Source organism: Aricia agestis, chromosome 8 (genome assembly GCF_905147365.1).
Source record: "Aricia agestis chromosome 8, ilAriAges1.1, whole genome shotgun sequence".
Lineage (NCBI taxonomy): Eukaryota > Metazoa > Arthropoda > Insecta > Lepidoptera > Lycaenidae > Aricia > Aricia agestis.
The window spans coordinates 14,123,849-14,146,680 of NC_056413.1; the positions used below are offsets into that span (position 1 = coordinate 14,123,849).

At 35.4% G+C, this 22,832-nt stretch overlaps 1 protein-coding gene across 1 annotated transcript in view; it reads left to right on the forward strand.

The window, feature by feature from the left end:
* The first annotated feature begins 554 nt into the window (after positions 1-554).
* LOC121729896 (hormone receptor 4) overlaps positions 555-22,832 on the forward strand; it is a 53,369-nt gene continuing 31,091 nt past the window's right edge. Inside the window, exon 1 of the mRNA XM_042118584.1 lies at positions 555-634. Coding sequence (XP_041974518.1) covers positions 610-634 — 25 coding nt within the window. The 5' untranslated portion in view covers positions 555-609. The remainder of the gene's footprint in view (positions 635-22,832) is intronic.

Here is a 22,832-nt window from a genome sequence, read left to right on the forward strand (position 1 = left end):
GCCTTACATAACCAGCGCGAGCGTGCGACGTACCCAACCGTTACCTATGACGAAAGGATGCATTGTGTATGATTGGGACTGGAGATACTATAAAAAATCTGGGATCTAGATCGAAATGGATCGAAATTTAAATCTAGATTGAATCATGACTGGTTCATATTTCATGTTTTTGGTCCATATTTTTACAAGTTGGGTCGATAGAAACAAATATATTGTCCTACTATACGCCTAATCGCGTGTAAGTACAGACTCTAAAAACCAGACTTTGATAATTTTTGAACCGCTCGCACGATTTAATTGCAGAATTATATCTTTATTACGCATTTTTTTACAAAATTCGGTATATTCTTTGCTGGGATGACTTGATTAGTGACACTTGCTAATCTCAACACGCACAAAGCTATTAATATATAACAATAGTACGTTAGGGATGAATGGAGCTAGGGCGGTTGGGCGGCGGGAGGCGCCGCGGCGCGCAGCTAGCGAGTGCAGCGCACCGCAGCCTCACGCAAACAAAACTTTAGTTACTAACCTACTTCCGTGCGAGCGCCAACGCGCGGGTTCTGTGTTCGTTATCTATGGCCAGTGTTGAACTTTTTTCGGACCTTAATGAAAGCACCAACGATGTTTGACGGTGAGGATGTGCCGTTTATTTCTCACGCACGTGTTTTTCGCGCCTTTTTTCGTTCTTTTTTTAAATGGGTGTTTTTTTTTATTTGGTAGCTAGTTTTTTTTTCGTTTGGAATATTTTTAGGCGATAACAAACGAGAGTATATTATTATACTTTTAAAAATTATTTATTTCGTAGACAATTTTGTAGCGTAACCAAAATAAACCAAATTTTTTTTTCAAAATCAACAAGTTTTTTATATTACAACCCAAATGTTATGTAAAAAAACTATATAATATGTGTGTTAAATATCGTTGCAAAGCAAAAGTATTTATTATTATGCATACTTATTAATGACAATATTTTTTTATCTATTGATGGCCGCCATATTGGATATTATCCTATGACCAGCGCCATCTTGTAGAATGTCACTACAGTAACACAGTATTATAAGTAACAAACCATACTGATAATAATCTAATAATGACATTTTATAATCAGTTAAAATGAAGGGTTGTAACATGTAACACGTCATGGGCAATTTATAATCAATTTCAATGAACAAATTTTCTAGAAATAATATACCGACTTAGCAATGAATAATTCTGTACTTACTACAAAAATACTATAAAATGAGGTTGGTATCGAAGAGGATTTTATCGAAATAATAATCCAAAATTTTTACTTTTTTACAAAATTTGTTGCAAGCATTTTTTTCTCTACACTTTGTCTATAGTCGCCTATATCGTCTATATTTTTCTGACCGTTCATTGGCCGTACGTATCTCTGGGCCGTAATCTTAAATTATACGTTATTCTTTATTTACAACATCAATAATAATAATAACTCTTACGATAAACTTCTTATATATATCTATGGACGCTTCACACCACGTTAGTCTGGCCCTGTGGTAAGTACCTGATGGACTTGTGTTACAGGTACCAGACAACGGAAATATATTTAATACTTTTATACTATACATATATTTAAGATTTTTATTATATTATACACATCCATGACCCAGGAACTTTGAAAACTTTTTGTTCCGTCGGCGGGATTCGAACCCGCGACCCGCTTGAGCTACCAACGCGCTCACCACTGAGCCACAGAGGTCGTCAAATTTATCTTTATATTATGGATAATATGAAGATAAATAAGTATTTGTTTGTTTTCATTTTCTACTATTAAAAATACTACGAAACGATTAGGTCTATTTTGATGTCTCGCACAGTGCAGACCACTGATATGAAAATCATCACGTCATGGCAAAATGTATGATGTCCGTAGGTTCCTTTTGTTGACATGTGGTCATTAGAAAAATAAATTAATTTAATATAATAAGGGGAGCTTTATTACAATAACAATATTGTAGAAAATGTAAAATGCGTAGAGCAGCCTACGATGGGTCTACGACGCGGCTACGGCGTAGAGCCTCGATGACGTCACGCGCTGATTCTGTAGACATTTTCGATCTGGAACCTGTAACATAGATTATATCCTGTAGACTTTGAATGTAGTTTCTTTATAAGTATTTATTTTTAATATTTTTATTTCATTGACCAAAATATTTTAATATTTGAATTTATTTATAAATAATATAGTGTAAGTATGTGAAATATTATGTTAAGACTTAAGACCTGTCTTAAATCTTCTTTGACTAGTATAGGTTCTACTTATAAATTATGTTTTAATTTTTATGTATTTTTTATCGGGTACTATGTGTACTATGTAGTACTATGTGTCGGGTGGTCTACGCTTACAGAGAATGAAAATTTTATTTTTCATTGAATGTAAACAAAAATTGTCAACATCTAAATGGGTGCAGCCATTTTAGCGTGAAAAGGCAATAAAAAGACACACTTACACGTTCATAATAATATTACTATGGATGAAAATATCAGCAAGACTTTTGCGACTAGGGAACGTTTATATTCGAATATTTCTATAAAAGTATTCGAATATATTCGAATAATAACACTCCCTACTCCTGTCAAAGGTGTCTTGTAGACAAATTGTGTTCGTCCGGCCGGCCTCATTATAACCCTCTCGAAACATACTCTTGCCGCGTATGTCGACATAATACTATGTGCTCATAAGAAAGAAATTTGAAATAGTAGTATAGTTTTCATAGTTTTGCGAGCTGATCCGGAAAATGTTGTTTTGACATATTATATTATACTATGTTATATTTTTTTAAGAGCCTATGATGTCCCACTGCTGGGCAAGCCTCCCCCAAAGTCCTCCATTTCTCTCGATCCAACTATGTTTTTATCGTTATTAAAATCAACAAACATCAAAATCGATTCAGACATTGCGTAGGAGTTTTTGAACAAACGCGGCACCTGGATTCTAAATATAAGTCTAAATGTTGCTCATAAATACATTCACGCAAAAATGATGAATTTAATAAAAAGACTCGCAACATTATTATTTCTATATGTAACAATTAATCACCACATAAAAAAGTATTATGCCCGCGAGTCTAAAAAACTATTTGCCTAACTTATTTTTTACTTTCTTTATACATACTAGCTGCTACTACAAGAATTGCTCGTTTAAAGATATAAGATAACCATATCAACTACAGAAGAAGAGAAGTACAGAGACGGCTTTTAAAATAGCTTCTAAACGTCGACTTAAACAAAAGAAATGACGTGGTTACTCATGACGTCATGGAGGAAATCACAAACGGTTTGGTATACAATTATATAAGCATGAACTAAACCACGTCCACAACCGATAAAGTAGCGCGAACAATACGCGCCAAGCAATTTAGTTCGATTTACACGCGTACGAAAAACGTATGGGACCACGTGTTGGTCCTAAAATTCACACATAAAAGGCATTTGCAGTACAGTTTTTTTATTAATATGTTCGTAATAATTAGAATAATATAATAAAAAAAATTACTCTGACAAGTTATGTACTTGATTATACAAATAATAAGACTTCTGTTAGCATTACATGCCCCTAGGGCTTATAATATATGGTATATTCTCACATGCTGCTGCATACTGCTACAATAGTATGTTGTGTATTTTTTTTTTTATTCAGTGGCTCTATACTTGAAAATAAGAAGGATTTATATAAGGAATAGGAAGGAAAACCTATAGCACACGATCAAACTCTTCTCAACAATATTGAAGCAGCCACTTATATTATTTCCCCAGTGTGGAACTCGCCTTACTCCGTATACGCCTTAAATCACATACAAGGACGCGTACGCACACAGACGCACCCGAAACTGGGTCGGTTCACTGACCTATATGTTTATCTAACGATTCGAGCGCTATCATATCGCGTTTTGGTGTAGGTTATCACGGCAACCTGTCTCCTGCTATTCCTAAGATAAGAACTATATTTGTACTGCGCTCTTGTATTTCCGTGATGCTTAATCATTTAGGTCAGAGTGTTTCGTTTGAGAGCTATTTAAATAGCGAACGACGTTTTGAAACAGATAATGTTGCGTTCTAAATTTGAAAATCGTAAAGTTTCTATTTTCTTTATTCGTATTGTTGTTTCAATGCGGCCAGTATACTATTATGCGGGCTCCACACCTGCGGTGCGAAAGCCCGCGAACCGTGAGTGTGGAGGGTTTCGTGGCTACGCGTTCGCGGCTTTCCCCGTCCGGTGTCGGTTTTTTAGCCCGCGACAAAGGGCTCGCGAAGCGCGAAGCGCGAACGCGAACATCATCCACACTCGCTTTTTTCGCAGTCGCACACAATGTCAGAGCAGCAGCAACAGTGACTTCAACGTCCATTTTACTCGAATGCGCGAACGTAAATGCAAAGATTGCGAGTGTAGAGGGCCGTATTTGTTCGCGTCGAGTGCACGATGCGTAGCACCCGTGAATCGCGGCCGCAATTCGCGCCGCGAGTGTAGACAGGGCTTTAAAGTAGTAACTATTTATTAATAGTACTAACTACGCTTAAGCCCGGTCGCACATTGTCCGAAATGTCTGATCAGAAAGTAGAAAGAGTTGAACATCCGCGCTGTCTCTTACATTTATTGCTGAGCCGAGTGAGCTCGAACTCGCTGGAAGGATATTTCGGATAGTGTGCGAGGTGGCGGTCCGGTAAAATTCAACTGTTTCTGATCAGAATTCGGACAATGTGCGACCGGGCTTAAGTACCGCTAAAGCATTATAAACAGAGAACGAACCAGTAGACCGACTTAGAATTGTTTTCAAAATTCATTCAAATTCAAAAAGTTTGACGTAGTATGTCATGTCGACTGGCGCGCACCGTTAATGCGTTGCTGAGCAGTTCATAGAATGCTTGCAGCGATCTACATGGTACAATGCGCAGATTTGTTGAGCTTGTTTGAAGTCAGCCTACTGGTTCGTTCTATCCATTGTGGTTAAAGCGCTGTCGCCTGTCATATCCTCACAATAAAATTATTGCCATAGAGTCAAATTTTTGGACGATAAAAATTGGGACGGTTTTGCACACAGATTTTAGAAGTAAGTTTTGCATTATTATTGGTAGCAATAGTAATTTTAAACTCTAAAACAACATTAGAAGCAAGTAAAGAGGCAAATATAATATATTTGTATTATCTTTCTCTTTCACTCTTATATATTTTTTTGGCTTTGCTTACAGTTTTTTTTTGAATAAGTACTTCCTATATTTTTATTCTTTTTAACCGACTTTCAAAAACGAGGAGGTATTTTGTGTTAAATTACTGGGGGCCGACTTTTTGGACTCTTTTTTCTCTTTTCGACATGTTTGTTACATAGTAGTTTTTCCTTATAGCAGCTGCTCATCGGATATGCAAAACTTTTTTAATTATATTATGTTTATTTTGAATAAAGAGAAAGTTATATTGCCTTAGGTTGGGTTGCACCAACTAACTTTAACTGTAACTTTAACTTTAACTGTAACTACAGTGCAAAATGTCAAATCTTTGGTTAAAGTTAAATAAGGCGTCCAAGGACGCCATATCCTCCGCTCATACGTATATCTGAACTATTTTTTACAGTGTTATATTTTTCCTGTCGATTTTTACGGATAATTCAATTTTTTATTACCCTCAACCCCGTTACCTGTAGCTTCGATAAAAAAATAAACGCAACAGACATCTGTGAATTTCTGCAGTTAAAGTTAAGGTTAAAGTTAAAGCTAAAGGACGCCATATTTAACTATAACCATAACTTTAACTTTAACCACGCCTCTGGTGCAACCCAACCTTAATGGACTTTGGTAAGTTTTTCATTTGTCACTAGCTCAAAGTATATAAAAAAATATATTTAAAACACGCGGGAAGTATATAAGCAATATAATTTTTAATTTAATTTTATACTACATTGCTATATTATTATTTTTTAATATATTTAAATACAGAAAAATTGTATAAAAAATGTTAATAGTAACTGAAAAGTTTTTTACGATTTCAGCTGAAAATAATGTTGTAGGCGTCACTAAAAAAGTAAACAAGGTATATTATTCGAGCAACTTTATTGTTAGCTTAGCGGTAACTCTATTCCTTAACTGTTTTACTGATACAATATTTTATTTAATTATATTTTAAAAACCAACTTTCTCGCGACCTTATGTTATATTCTCATAATTTGAATACGAATCATGTAAATATATACAACTTTCTAGATATAAAACAAATAAAATCCGACAACATTATGCGCTCAAGGACAGTGAAAGTAAGAGAAAGGATATGCAAAGTAGTGACGTCACTGAGCGCTGCTACACTGTACCGAGTATCAAAGATATTTGAACTTTACGTAAATCGCACTATATTTTAGTCAGTTTTGAGATGTGAAATGTAATATGCTATAGTCTGATAGCATAGGGTAAATTTAAGTTTATTTAATATTTCTGCTATAGTATGTTAAGCTTAGATTTTTTTATGGAGAGTCACTTGATGGAGAGCAACTTCCGTCGCCCATGGACACTCGCAGTATCAGAAGAGCTGCAGGTGCGTTGTTAAGAGGGAATAGGGTAATAGGGTAGGGGAGGGTAGGGAGGGGAACAGGGGAGGGCAGGGAAGGGAAAAGGGGTAGGGGATTAGGCGTCCGGTAAACTCACTCACTCGGCGAAACACAGCGCAAGCGCTGTTTCACGCCGGTTTTCTGTGAGCCCGTGGTATTTCTCCGGTCGAGCCGGCCCATTCATGCCGAAGCATGGCTCTCCCACGTAAAAAAAAAAAAGATTATTTATAGTGTAGACTATAGATATTTATATTCAATGATATATATTGTCTATTTAATGTATTACTTTGCCGCAGAATCGAGCTTAACAACATAAATAAGCAAAAAAATGTTGCGAAGTTGCAGACGGGACCTTTTAGATTTTGTAGAGGTCGTAAAAATATTAATAATCATTTCTGACTTAGGAAGGGCCTTAAATAATAATTAATCGGAAGCATAAATTTTTATAGCTGCCATAATTAGCGAGCTACCTTCAGAGGTTCAAAGTATTCCCTTCATTTTTGTTAGCGTACTTTACCTTCATGAAGGTAAGCGATCGCAGACGAAATCACAGCGAGTCATCTCTTTCCCGCTCACGACAATCGTCACGAGAGCGAGCGGGAGGGCCGTATTTTACCAGTGAATCTATCGCGCAATAGACATAAGGTCAGCTAGACAAAACGTAGCTGCGTCAACGTACGCTAGCAAGGTGACGCATTGTCAATAGGAATGTTTTATGCCACTGGATGCGTAATAGTTGCATGTTGAAAAATTCATAAATACAGCGTAACCAATACATTTATGTAACGGACTGTATTGCCACACTGAAACCGCTCTTTTCAGATTCCCGAGCAGGGAATTATTGTTTATAGAAGTTGCAGGTTGAATATCGGGCTAACTGCACTCAGAGATATTTAATGATTAAACTTATTTATTTAATGAAGAGTTTTACAGAAAATGTTTGGCTACTTCAAAATTTTCATTTAATTACAGTTAAGTGATTAATATTCGTCTCTGAGTGGAGCAGGTAAGAACGACTGGGCTGGTTTGGTTAATTTTGGTCTTAAAATAATCATATTGGCTCAGAAAAAGCTTACAAGAAGAAAATTTTGGATAAAATCCGGAAAATTACTAATATAGCATATTACCAGGTGCGGCAGGAGGTGTGTTTTATGTTGAAAATAAGCGTGACCCAGAAACTCGGAAATGGTTCTTAACCTTCCTTATTTAAAATTCAATACAAAATATTAAATAATTAAAAAAAGCAATCTTAAAAAACTCTTTGAAATTGAAATCTTATTATTGGCATTTTAAGCGCCATCTTTTGCAGAGTAGATAAAGTTATCAATTATTTTGCGCTACCTAAGCAAAGCATTTTAAATTTTTGTAACTTAATGCTCCTGCTCTTTCAAATAGCTTAGAAACTTTAGTTAATAGCTGCCAATCAATCAAAGGTCAAAAATTGAAGTCATATTGTACTGGTTACTTGATTTGATATTAAAAACTTTATGCTCAAAGTGAGGGGCGTTAGCGATGTAGGAAATTAAGGTCAATGATGATATCTTAAAATGTCATATCTGGACTTAAGACGTCTTGCGACTGAGTACGTAGAAAAAAAATTAGAAGCGTATATGGTACCTTTGAAAATTTTTGCTTTGACTGACATAAAACTGAAGAAAATTGAGTGACCGTCTAATACCACTCGTCAGTCCATCAGTCAAACATAATTCATGATTGACGGAATTGACTGTCGCTTGCATGAGCGTGTAATGGATGCCTATTTTTCACTAAATAATATCCTTTTTTTATATTTATGCCAAATTTGATCAAAGTCGGTCCTGAACTTTGGAAGCTTATAATTATATTGGACTTTTGGAAGCTTGTATTTTGGACTTGAATTATGAAAATTCACTTGCATTTTTTTAGAAAAATGGGAGCTTAAATTAGCGCTTTCTGAACAAGGTGTTACTTCTACACGCAGAGACATTTATCGATGATTAAAGTTCAATTTGATGAACAGTTTGACAGATAATGTACCTGGATTTTATGTCAAATCTTCATTTTTTTTTTATGAAATAAGGGGGCAAACGAGCAAACGGGTCACCTGATGAAAAGCAACTTCTGTCACCCATGTACACTCGCAGCATCAGAAGAGCTGCAAGTGCGTTGCCGGCCTTTTAAGAGGGAATAGGGCAATAGGGGAGGGAAAGGAAGGGAAGGGAAGGGAATAGGGTAGGGGTAAGGGGATTGGGCCTCCGGTAAACTCACTCACTCGGCGAAACACAGCGCAAGCGCTGTTTCACGCCGGTTTTCTGTGAGAACGTGCCGAAGCATGGCTCTCCCACGTATAAAATTTAATTTAATTTAATATAATTTCATTCATTTAATTTATTTGCGAAAAAGATCTGCATCCCTGATGAGAAGAGTACGCAGCAGCTCCAACAGTTACCTGCAACTCATTGCGAGTCGAATGGACACTGAGTGTCCATTCATGATAAAATGGACTCTAATGCATGCACAGTCACACAGTCTCACGTGATTATTTAATGTTGTGCAGTTATTGTTATAATATTATGTAATTTTTAAATTTATAATATGGACCATGTCTGAAATAAACAATTTGAATTTGAATTACAGTTAAGTAATTAATACCCGTCTTTGAGTGCGGCAGTTAGCTATTTAAAAATATATCGGCATGCGATATAACATAAAATATAGAATAGTATTCCCACGCAGACCCGCGAGAGGTGGCCTTGTGTCTGAACCCCAGCGGCAACTCGACGGAGTCATGGACTCACAAGTTACAACTAATACAATTTTCCTCCATGTTGCTATACTGTTTTAATGTTAGTGATGATTTTTACCCGACCAAAGAAAGGAGGGCTATATTTTTAGACGCTAAACAATGTATAGTATTTTGCTAGCTTAAAAGCCAAAAAGGCTTGTCGAATTTGAGCTTTAGATATTAGTAGATGACTAAGTACGCTGCTCCAATGCACCAAAATTATTTAATCGCGCGAGAACCGCTTTTTTTTTCGTGTTAAAAATATCCTATGTATTAGTCCTGAGAAAAGTTTCCGGGACACAAAATATCACCATACCAAATTTCAACAAAATCGGTTAACCCGTCAAGCTCCATAAGCTCACCGGTGAGCGAGAAACAATAGAATTACAATATATTTCCAAGAATCCACAATCGAAGGATTAAGCGGCTTTGGCCTGAATAGGTAACAGACAGGCAAAATTTCGAATTTATTATAATAACTAGATGACACCCGCAACTCCGTTGCGCCAAAATTAGTTTATGGCGTGGGGCGTAGGCGTGAAGAGGTAACAGACAGACAGACACACTTTCGCATTTATAATATTAGTATGGATTCTATATAAATACTTCAAAAGCGATTGCAGTGAAATTAATTAAAAGGTCTTTTCAATTTTCATTGCGACTCGCTGTGTAAACTGTAAAGTAATACATTTCTGCTGAAAACTGCATTTAATAAAATCAATCAGTATTTCCAGTACGAAAAGGACAAAATTCGAATTGGGTATTTATATCTACGGAAAAATGTTTAAAAAAGGTGATTTCAAATACATTTTAAACACGATATTTATGATAACACAAATAATAATAACAAAATTCTTAAAAGGACATAGGTATCGAATTTCAAAATGTGTATTCATATCTATAAAGAAAATGTTTTAAAGGTGATTACGACTACATTTTAAAAAAGATAAGGTTTACAATAATGAAACTATTTGGTAGCCAAAAATATGGTAACTGACATTTAATTAATTACAAAACGCATAATTGCAAAATAACCACGAATCAAATGTGTTGATCTGAAAGGTTACAATGACACAAAATATATTAAAAACAAAAAAACTAACTAAAATTTAAGTAATTAAAAAACTCATCGTTGTAAAATAACTAAGAATCAAATACGCATACGTATTCAGCAAAATACTAAGCAAATAAAGATTAAAAAAAAAAAAAACGATGTGTAAGTCATATTGCAGCAAAATCTTTTTCAAAGCACAGATTCTTATGGAAAGTGAACGCACATATCCTAAGTGACCTATTGCTTGATGCGTCAGCTAAGTACATGATGTAACCACTCACACATACACACACACATACACCAGCATAGTTCGAAGGAGAAAGTTGTTCTATGGTTGAACGATGCTCTATGCGATAACATAGCATATTCAAAGCTGTTTTTAATATTAATATGCTATTGAAAATAAAAGTCGTTCAATAAAATAACTTCTTATAAGAGTTCATCTCTTGAACATAAGTTACGTTGTGACAGTTCTATTACTTGTCTTATATCATGTAAACAATAATACATAGGTTTAATTAATGAGTCATTAAATACTGTCAGTGTTTTCCAAATAGTTTATTAGGTTTTAGAAATATTTTAACAAGTATACCATTCGTACTGCTATTGTTGACCCTAAAAAATAGTATTTCGTTTCCATGGGACCACCTTTGTAATATTATCTCCTTTTCAACAAAAAAAAGAGTTAATTTAACCTATCAAGCCCCATAAGGACACCGGTGACCGCGACAACAATAGAATAACAATTGATTTCCAAGAATCCGCGAATCGCGATCGAAGGATTAAAATCGGTTCATAAACGACGAAGTCATCCTGGAACAAACATCGAAAAAGCGTAGGTCGAATTGAGAATCCTCCTTCTTCTTAACTCGGTTAAAATACAACTCGAAATCCCGTTACTCCTGCAGCATTTACGACCAAGTCCGTTGTCGGTGGGATGCACGAATCACGACCCACAACCGGTACCGTTGTCCGTCTGACGCCTAGACCGCTCTCACTTTCATTCACAGGTTTTTGTCTGTTCAACGGTATTTCAATGCCGCGTTTTCTTTCCGAACTGTTCGTTTTTCAAACTTTTTGTTTTTTTTTTTTCAGCGCGAACGCTGCGGTATTTCGTCACTGTTTTCCTCCATATTTTAAGTGTTATTGCTGCACTTAGAAACGAATGTTGATTCCTTATCTGTAGTCCCATAATATATTATCTGTCAAATTCTTCATTTAATTATATTTATGTAATTCATATTCGTCTCTGAGTGTGATAGTTAGATTTATTGTGGTATTGTGTAAGTATTATTTATAACAACCAGATCATGGCATACGATTTTAGTTCTCAGCCAAAGCCTGTCAAAATTAAAAAACCTTGACCACTGTGTCTGACATTAAAAAACGCGCGCTCCTTTCACGGCTCTATCAGTGTCAGGTGTATAGTACGAAAATATTTAAGTAACTAATCCGGTATGGAGATTTAATAAAGATATGCCATTATATTATTATTATTACATCGTATTTGTACCTTACTTGAGCTAAAAATTATATTTTTCGGCTGGATATTCTGTGTAGATGTATGTAAGAATTTACGCAGAATTAAAGTTTATACTGTACAAGTTTTCATCAATACCTTCCACGTTTCAAAATCAAATTGATGAATGAAACGAATGGATCAAACTATCACAAATGGTTAAAGAGTATGATTTGTTTGTGGCATTACGACGTTGAAATAAAGCATAATATAATGTATATTATGATAATATTATTATCTCCCGTAAATGTAGTATCGACACCTATCGCCACCTGTTACGCCCTTAGTACGAAATACGACGTAAAAACCCCCAGCCCCAGCCTATAGTCGTAAACGTGTTTTAGCATAATACAGTGTATTATGCGATGTTGAGAAACACACAGACTCGTTGTAGCACAAGTTAAGGTCGCGAATTGAGCAATTTTCCCATTTCGAAGAGAAGCCGGACCTTGACCTAGGAGTTAAATTATATTTCGTCATACCAGTGACACATTGCAAACTATCGAATGTTTAAAATTATTCTAAAATTACAATTATTACTTTTCAATAACTAAAGCTTTAAAGTTTGCTAAGTAAATCTACAGTTGCAGGTTTTTATACATGAAAGAGTAGGGGACACAATTCACAAACATACAGTATAATATTTCGTACATTTCAAAATCAAAAATTAATAATTAAAATGTATCGCTTTGACAATGTAAGTATTACTTATCTCCCAAGCAAAAACTTTATTTCTTAGGTTCTTTTTGTTTTAGGTGAGGTATAAAGCCTAAAAAGGGGCGAATATTTTCATCCCAAATGTAAAAATTTTGGCCCTACATATTGTAACACCGTCCTTCACGGTTCCAGGCACACAGATGTCGCTGTGGGTGCGCACGCGCACGTTGCGCCATCTTGTTTTTACGCAACAAGGTCGTTCACCCCGGAAGGTGTTTTCCTCAGTTTCTTCGTGCGTGTTCGCGTGTCTCTAACTGTGTTAGTATTACGATCTCATTGTACTAGTATCAGCTAGATCTTAGCATTACTGAAACGATTAGGTAACCTCTATAAAGCCACAAAGTCTAAAAAAGCCGCTTGTTTTTTCCGCGAATGAGTTATAATTAAAAGATAATATTTGCACATTTGGTAGAATTATTAAACCAGGGTATGTCAATTGATTTTGTTTTGATGACCGGACAACTTTAATTTTATCAGGAAACTTTAGACATTTATAGATCTATCTATAACTTTTGTAACACACAAAAACTGTCTAGATAGGCTTAGATGTTTAACAAATTAAGAGTAAATTGTTATCCAGGCTACTATAGCATAAATCTCATTGAGTTAGCTACAATAAATCATATTTTTATGTTTTTACACTTTTAGGTACAGACGTTTTAAAATATTTTCATCCTAGTAGGTTTGTGCCACAGATTTTAGAAGGGTGGTAGGGACATATTAATTAGAAAGAAATGACAACAAAATTGTTATATTTTTTAACGCTAGAGCTCACTAGAGTATGCATCGGTATGTTTAACAATTCCCAGTAGGTAATTCAGTGATTAATGACATGACATGTATTTACGCCATTTAGTCGCAACCGGCTGTCTGATCACATACAACCACGCAATTATAATTTCATTCGGATAGTTTACAGTATGGTTGCGTGCAACCGACTGACCGAATTATATCGTAAACATTAGAAATATCAACCAGTTTTCCTTGCTTACAGATCTCATAGAAGTTGTGGTCCTTAACACTAAATCTCATTTTTCTAGGCTCCAAAATCTTAAAGAAAAAGAACATAATTCTTATCATTTTACACCAGGAATATATTGGCACAAAAATTTCACCGTTTACCTGAAATTCAATACTTACTCTCAAAATATCGAAGAGGAAAAACAGGAAAATATAAGCGCCTTGCTCTACATTATGGTAAGCGCGCATTCTTGAAGCTGAAATTTTCGAGAACATCACTATCATGGCACCCGCTCTGACTAATTACATTTTTGAAATAGGTCAAGTGTTCCAGTTCTAAATTTGAATTTTAAAAATGGCGGAGCGGTGACCATAGAGAAGAGATAGGTCACACATGTTAATGAATGAATCTTAAAATTAAATGCGGCCAAAAGTTTCTGTCAAATTGTGGCTTTAATTGTATACAAGAAAATGACAGCAAAATATAATGCGACCAATTTAAATAAAGGTTTGAGAATTGTTGTTGTAGTAAAAGTCCAAAATCATTATTTTTAACTTTGCAGTCGAAATTTTGAATTTATCTTGTTAGAATACTTCTTGACTAACCACCTAGAGTGCACTTTATTTCTTTTTACAACTATAAATCGATAAAATATCGATTATATAATCATCAGAACTTTCCGGGAACAGGAGTCACGGTGGTTTAATTGTCAATGTTGTCGACATTTACATAACTGACATTGTTGCGCGCTTACGCAAAGATGCACCGCTTGCGACACCGCCCGCATTAAAGCATCGTGTGTTTTCAATACCGCTTTGCACGTATACGTAAACAATATATTGTTTAAAAGATCTTTAGAACATGATTTTGATCGAGATTTTTTATACAATATTATGTACTAGTTTTTATACAATACAATAGACAATTTTTCATACATACATGATACAAGAAACATAATAAAGGTTCGATCGTCAAATTTTCTTTCAGACGTTTAGATTACGTGGGCTTTTATTTACTCGACATAAAAACATGCGTTGGTCGGCGTAACAGAGGCCGACCCAAGAAAAGGTGGCGCGACGAACTAGATGCGTTTGATAAAGAGTGGCCAACAACTTCACAGGATCGTGAACTTTGGAAAGAGAGAGGGGAGGCCTTTGCCCAGCAGTGGGACACTGTAGGCTGATAATAATAATAATAATAATAATAATAAAAACATGCGTAGAATACGCATGAGTAACAAGCTATGCTAACATAGCCACCATAAAAAGGAAGTAGCAAATAATTAATTATCTTTGACGTCCAAAAGTGTTTTTGTAAACCTATTTTGAATAAATTATTTTGAACTTTGAAGTGACAAAATGGCAAGAAATATGTTTTTTCCTACAGAATGTAACAATATTAAGGGTATACCGTATAGGTATACAGAGTTCACTATGAAAGCAGCAGCGTTGAAAGAGTAACTTTTTTTGCTTTCATAACGCTGGGGCGCTTGCCCACACAAATTACAAAAAAAGTTTGACAGTGAACTTTATATTATAAGGGACACTCACAAACTCTACTTTTTTTTGGTACATCTTGAACATTATGTGTTTCTTTTCTTTCGCATTCCTGCTAAGCCTGCTGGTTTATATAAGCCTTTCCCTCCGTAATGTACCATCGAGGAAGTTGATTCCTATGCAATTGACAGACCAACATTATTTGGTCAAATTGTCAATTCAATGTTAATTGTGATCTGTCAGCTGGGTTTGACGTAACGCAACCAAACTACTTAGGTCCCCGATTTGCATAGGAATCAACTTCTCTGATAGTACCTACGTAGCAATTAGCAATAATAATTTCTGTTCTTTCTCTTTCATCTCTCATATTTCTATTTCTAATCAATTACATTTATTTCTATTAAATTCTAAAATAATCTAGTCACCACATGATCCTATGGTTGCAATACTCAGACAGACTTTATCGACAGTACATTACCTAACACTCAAAATAAGTAGGTGTTGAGTAGGCGTTTATTGTTAAAGTTAAAAGAGGTTGACTGACTATTGTAGAATTAATTATAATTATTTAAGGTAGACCTTATGTAACAAAAGATCAACATAATTAGATTTGTACCAAAAATACAACTTTTTGTATCATAATAAGTATTTTCAGTTAACAAAAGAATAACGTTGTACTGTTTTGTGTTAAAGAATTAAATACAATGTTTCATAAATATAATAACATTTTTCCTGCATGAAAAGAAACCTACGTATTTCGGTTGTTGTAATACTAAGTGTTCAAAAGAAAAGACTTCGCTAAAAGCTTATATGTTGCAAGTGTATGTATCATTAGATAATTGATTCATCTTGTGCTTCTTATTAACAGCTTGCACCATCAACGCTACATAATACACACTACATAACGTAGACGCTACATATATGTGTTCAGTGGCATAGAGGCTAGAGCTGGGCTTTCGGAGGTGGTTCGATCCCCGCGATGAAACAAGGAAATCTTGTAGTGAGGACAACTGTTCATGCTGATCACCTGATTGTGTGACCTGAAAAATTATCTATGGACCATCTTTCACATAAACATATTGTAAAGTCGCTCCTTAGTTTAACCGAGGCATCCTACAGCCTACTAGGTTACGAGAGTATAAGAGAGTAGAGAGCCCTTGCATATTATTGCGCACACACATTAGCAATTTGTGAGTTCGCGATAGATTTCTGCTATATGGCCGTAGATGTACGGTTAAAGAATGGTAGTATGGATTTGAAGGTATTATTGTGTGTCATACCTGTAACACATACTTCTTACATAGAGTTACTTAATTATTTGGCTTTACTTTTATTCATGTATAAACATTGACACTGACTTACTGGATAATTTAATATCCAGTAAGTAATACTAATCACTTCTTTTCAATATATTAAAAAAACTCGTAACTGTTCAAAAAACGTCATCCAAATATGTCTGTTCAAGACTACCGCTAGATTTAAATGAAACAGAACACTTTGACATATAGTAAATACAGTTTTATCACTAGCCAATACTATGCACGTTTATTTAAATATTCTTTATATAAAATTGTCCTAAATAAGCGAGGGTAAAGACCTTTTGCGTAATATGTTACGTGGTCGGTGAGAGGCAATGTCAGCCTTGCTAACACCAGCGATTCTCATACAAAACAATGACTTAAATCGATTTAACTCCAGAAACATCAGTGTTTTATTGAGGGTAAAAAATCACCTGTATTGAGAAGCCAGCTTTAATGTAGTGGTGAAAGATCAAATCGAGAAGTGACATTTCTGGAAGAAGATATTACAATTTTTTTGTGTTCAGGTGCTGAAAAACAATTTAACATATTTTAAAGTAATGTCATATTCTACATAATAATATTTTCGACCTACTGTTATTTCTGCCCAGGATTTGAATAAGTTTCTTCTGTTAAAAATATGCTGTATGTTGCCTCACCATAGTAATGAAATCATTGATGAAAATGCAATTTCATAAACATTTTGCTGATGCGTCAGTATTTTCTCAACTTGACTAATTAATTGCGCATATTGATATAATTTTAATAATGAATATGTTAAGACATTAAAATTAATTGCAATATTTTATTGTAACGTACCTAGTTCGATTTTGTTTAATGCAAAACATTTTCTTTTTATATCGACCGGTTTTTCACTAAAGTGTTAGTAGTTATAATAGTTCTTTAGAATGTTGTTAAAAAGTACCTACCTAAATCATAATCAAAGGCGATCTAAAAATGTTTAATGTGACTTTAAAAAAATCATACTCTATTGAATATAGATACATAGATACAGAGGCAATCAGCACTGAAAAACTGGCAGTGAAGACGACGTAAGACAACTTTTTAAATTGGTAGCTACAGTTCAGTTTACCTCAGTGAATGAAACTGAGCCGTATTTCAGTCTGTAGTACAACATAAAAGTATATTTACATACAAAACAATTACAAATCAAGGTTCCTCTAATGCCTCTTATAAATTAAGTCTTTTGTTTCGTTGGCGTAAGTGCCAAAAAAGGTCATTGACCAGCCTCGACGTTTCTACAATCTAACCGAATATGATAACGGCCCCAGAGTGTGTTCCGATGGAGTTAATTACAGCGTTATTACATTGTAATACAGTTTAATTTACTTTAAACAATTTCCGACTTTACAGCCTTACGATTCCGCGGGCTTCCTGTAGTTAGCCGGTGCGTTTGGGCGTATGCATCGATTCGATTGCTGCATTTTGGACTTTATATCGCGGTTATAAAGTGTACAATTTTATATCTATGTTGTGTAGATGCGTCGTTTTTATACGCAGAGCTCGCTTAGCAATGACGGCCAAAATGTTACGAGTAGTTTGTTTATCGTTCGCGCGTTCTTGACAGCCAAAAAGTGAAAACGGTCGTGGTAGATGAGCGTTGTGAAACTAGGCGACTGACATGGGTGACTCCGTCGAATGTTACTGCCGTAAACACTGTTGCGTCACTCTTTCAGCCAATAACAATCACATAATCAAATTAAGAAGGAAATTTTGGATATTCAGGTGCATAAGAATGAATGGGACGGTGGTATGCAGTATGCAGTATAACCTTTTCTTGCATTGGGGAAATGCGTTTACGCTTCCCCGGGAGTCTGGGGAGGGCTACCGGGGTATGTGGGACTCCCTGGGGGCAGAGGGCCGCGCCCGGGCATACCCACTAGAACCCCAACGGTGTTCCTGCTTCCTCCGCTTGAGGCAGAGCCTAGTGCAAGGTCCTTTAATTGTAGGATTATTCAAATTATCATCTTATCATCTTTGGCCTTTAATGTAGTTTTCCATTCCTGACCAAAACTTTTGAAGGTCTCTCCCAAAAGTGAGCACCCATTTTTTTTTTAATTTTTAACGAACGAAAGTTTTACTTGTTTATTACTAAGTATTTAATTTTACAAACCAGAACCTATACCACCCATTTAAGTACACGATATTATGTTTGTTGTAATAATAATGAATTCACTTTATTACAAATTACAATAATAACATTGAATTTAAAATTTAAAGCATGGAATAATACTTATAGGTCATATTAGCAAATTCAAACTCTAATTTTGTTCTTTCTTGCGGATTCATTCATAAGCATTTACACTTCTGGCCCATTCTAAGGTTAGGTTGCTCCAACAAACTTTAACTATAACTGTAACTTTAACTACTGTGCAAAATGTCAGATTTTTGGTTAAAGTTAAATATGGCGTCCACGGACCATTTAACCATAACCGCTCATACGTATATCTAAATTTTTCGTGAAAATTTACTATGTTTCACAGGGTTATATTTTTCCTGACGATTTTTACGGATAATATTTTTTTTATACTGTCAAGCCCGTTTCCGTACAGCTTGAATAAGAAAATAAACGCAACAGACATCTGTAAATTTCTACAGTTAAAGTTAAGGTTAAAGTTAAAGCTAAAGGTCGCCACATTTAGATATAACCATAACTTTAACCTTAACTTTAACTTTAACCACGCCTCTAGTGCAACCCAACCTTAAGGTGACGCCTTGATAATTTGGCTGCAGCGATATCGATTTTTCTCAACAATGACTAAAGCTACGAAATTAAAGTTCATTGTCAGCATTCATCATGTCTTTATCTTTGAATTACCCATAGCATAACACGATTGGTCAACTTTTATAACACAGAATAATTAATCAAAAAGACCTCTATAAAAGCAGGGATTCTTATTTTTTCCAACAGAGGAGAGTGATTTAAGCTTTCAAAATTTATACATCGATTAGTTTAAGCATACACTATAATTTGCCCATAGCTTATATGAAATATATTTATGGTTTTTAAATTACGCGACAAAAACCATTTTGTCGCATACGCCCTTTCCATTTCTTGTTTTCTATGAGAGGCCGACCCGGCCTCTCATTATACATAGTTAAATAAAATTAATTCACCCATTCATATACCATATAAACCGTGGTGCGCTCAAAAGAGTTATAAAGAAAAAATACGGCTAACATGAAAAGAAAATAAAACATTTAATCCAAAAATAAACACCTCCGAATACGATTTTACAACGTTTTTATATCTCGCTTAAACGATCCTTATTATCGGATTGTTAAAGTGTCAGCGATAGACATCATAACAATAATTTGGCGGGGCCTGGAATACTTCCAGAAAGAATTTTACAGTTAGCGAATTAAAAATGGTTGCATGTCATTGACATTAGTATTGTTTATTGTGTATTCTGTTTTTGGAGTCCGACTTACTTTTTGATTGTGAGTCATTGGTATAAAATTGATGAGAAAGGCATAAGTGGAACTATCATCAGCATGATTTCTCTCGATGTCATTGACCTGATGATTCAGCCCTAGCAAGGTTTTGACCTGTATCTCAATTCTTCAAAATGTCAACTCAGCTTTATGTTATTCTTTATTTAATCCAATCCGTTACCTATCAAACTGCAAAATTCACGTGAGGTATCAGAACAACTGAATTGATATTTTATCATTTATGAAAATATCATTTTATAGTTTGGAACGAAACGGACTGTATCGAATAAAAAACAAAGCTGCATTAATGTTTAACAAAAAAAAAGAATTGGGATTTAGATGTAGGCATCATTAGGTGTGGAATAAAGGTAAAACATGATATTCAAATTACTAAATCATTTATCTCCATCTCTCTCCCACTTATGGTTAATCATATTTCCGTCTCGGCTTATTAGCTATCAGACAGTACCAGGTTGTTCAACCGCGAGTACCTAGCGGACTTGTGACGTGCGAATTTTATCTAGTTTGATACTAACATACTATCAAAGTTTATTCGGAGGCGGATGATGTATCAACGTAATTTGGTCGGGCTAGGTTAATAAACGTGATCTTTCCACTGGGCTTTACATAACCTGACAAAGTTAAGTAGTTCCGCCATCTTCGAGTCAATTTCTCTGATGATTGAAAAATTGGTAACATTCAAGCAGAATAAAGTATTGTATGCACACTTTAATCTGCTTGATGAATCTTACGTCGCACCAGTAGAAAATACCTCTAGAAATTGTACCCCTGTATTAATATTAAAGATGCGCCAGAGTGTATGTTTGTTACCTTTTCACGCTTAGCCAAAATTATGTTGAAATACTTGAAGAAGAAGAAAAAAAAGAGATACTTGAAGTCTCCGAAAGTGGCATAGATTTTCGACTAGGAAAATGGACAGTTCCTGTGCGTTAAATGTTTTTTTTTTAAATAAAGGAGCAAACGGGTCACCTGATGAAAAGCAAATACCATCGCCCATGGATACTCGCAACATTAGAAGAGCTGCAGGTGCGTTTCCGGCCCTTTAAGAGGAAATAGTCAGTCGCAAAATTACCATCGAGTAATTCAATAAATTTGTGTAGGTGTCTCATTTTGTGTTACATAAGGAATATATTTTCTGAAATAGGAAGGACGAGCATTACTGCACATCGCTGGCCTCCAAATATGGTGGAGATTGTATTGCATATTACTGTTGAATGTCAAATCTTATATAACACGTGCACTTAGGCACAACACTAGGCTAATTCTTTAGGCCATTAGATACGTTTCTAGATCCATATCCATACTTCCATACTAATATTATAAATGCGAAAGTCATACGCACTTTCGCAGACAGACAGACAAACATCTGTTTGTATGTTCGTCTGTCTGTCTGTTACCTCTTCATATACAAACATTTTATATGGATAACGCAAAAAAGAATGATATGGAGATACTTTGAGTTCCGGGAAAGCACAAAGGACACTTTTTGTCCCGGAAAAACGTACGGTCCCGCGCAATAAATGAATTTTGGCGCAACGGAGATGCGGGCGTCATTTATTGTAATTTCATATAAATTAGTATTATAAAAAATAAAAATCCTGGAGATACATATACACGCTAGAGAATTATCACTTAGTTTTGTAACACTTTGTATATACAGGGTGTAACAAAACTAGGTGATAATACTTTAGGGTGAACTTATAGAGATCATTGTGAAAGTAGCAGCGCTAAAAGAGCAAACATTTTTGTGATTTTTTTAGGGCAAGCGCCCCGTGTCATGAGTTTTCCTATACAAAAGTAAAAAAAGTTTTTTTTTTATAATCAAAACCTGTCCCTACCGCACAGACTCATCAGCTTGACATCCAAACTTTCACTTTAAAGCGTCATATTCCCCCATCCCGTTTCGTCAATATCTTAAGCGGCCGCAGGAGAATAGTTAACCCAGTTTCGACCGCACCTGCTAAATATACCCCGCTACCTGTGACGCATACACCGACAGTCACATTGTATGGGAGCTGCTGTAGACTGCAGTAGGGTTATAGCCATTGTATACTGTGTTATATACGTTCTTATTCTTATTGTATTACTAGATGACACAAAATTCTTTTATCGGGATAAAACGTATCCTTTATCCTTTCCTGAGACACAGAGTATATCCATACCCTGCAAAATCGGTTCACCGGTTTGGGCGTGAAGAGGTACCAGACGGACAGACAGTTTTTTTAGTAATGTAGTAAGTATGAGACATGAGAAGAAGTACGCAAGTACCTTATAATACTGGAGATTTGCATTCGCGTGATCGGCCGATGCAAAGACCAGTTTGATCATAAGCGTAGGGACACATCTGCCGAACGTACGGCGCCGAAAGTTTCCGTCGACGGAAGGTTAACGCGGCGTAATTTACGCTGATACTGGTGGTAGGCATCGTAGTTTCTTCGTTCTTTCTACGGCTTTCAAAAAGTGTATCATGATACCCATTTTGAATAAAAATATATTTTATTTTATTTATTTATCTGTATATATATAAAACTCAAAGGTGACTGACTGACTGATTGACATAGTGATCTATCAACGCACAGCCCAAACCACTGGACGGATCGGGCTGAAATTTGGCATGCAGGTAGATGTAATGACGTAGGCATCCGGTAAGAAAGGATTTTGATAAATTCCAACCCCGACGGGTTCAAATAGGGGATGAAAGTTTGTATATAATAATACTTCTTAACGCGAGCGAAGCCGCGGGCAAAAGCTCGTTTATTTATATGATGTGTCATAGAGAACTTGAAATACATTGCGAGCGCCGAGCGTATTGAGCCGAACATTCGGCGTTGAACGTTCGGCGCCGAACGTTCTGCAGATGTGTCGCGACACTAATGGTTGGATCTGACATTCTGAACAGTGTATTTTCAGTAGAGCAAGAAGCAGTAGTTTGGTGGCAAAAATAACATAAATTCTCTTGCTTCAATAAGCATATTATGTTCTTATGTTAGCT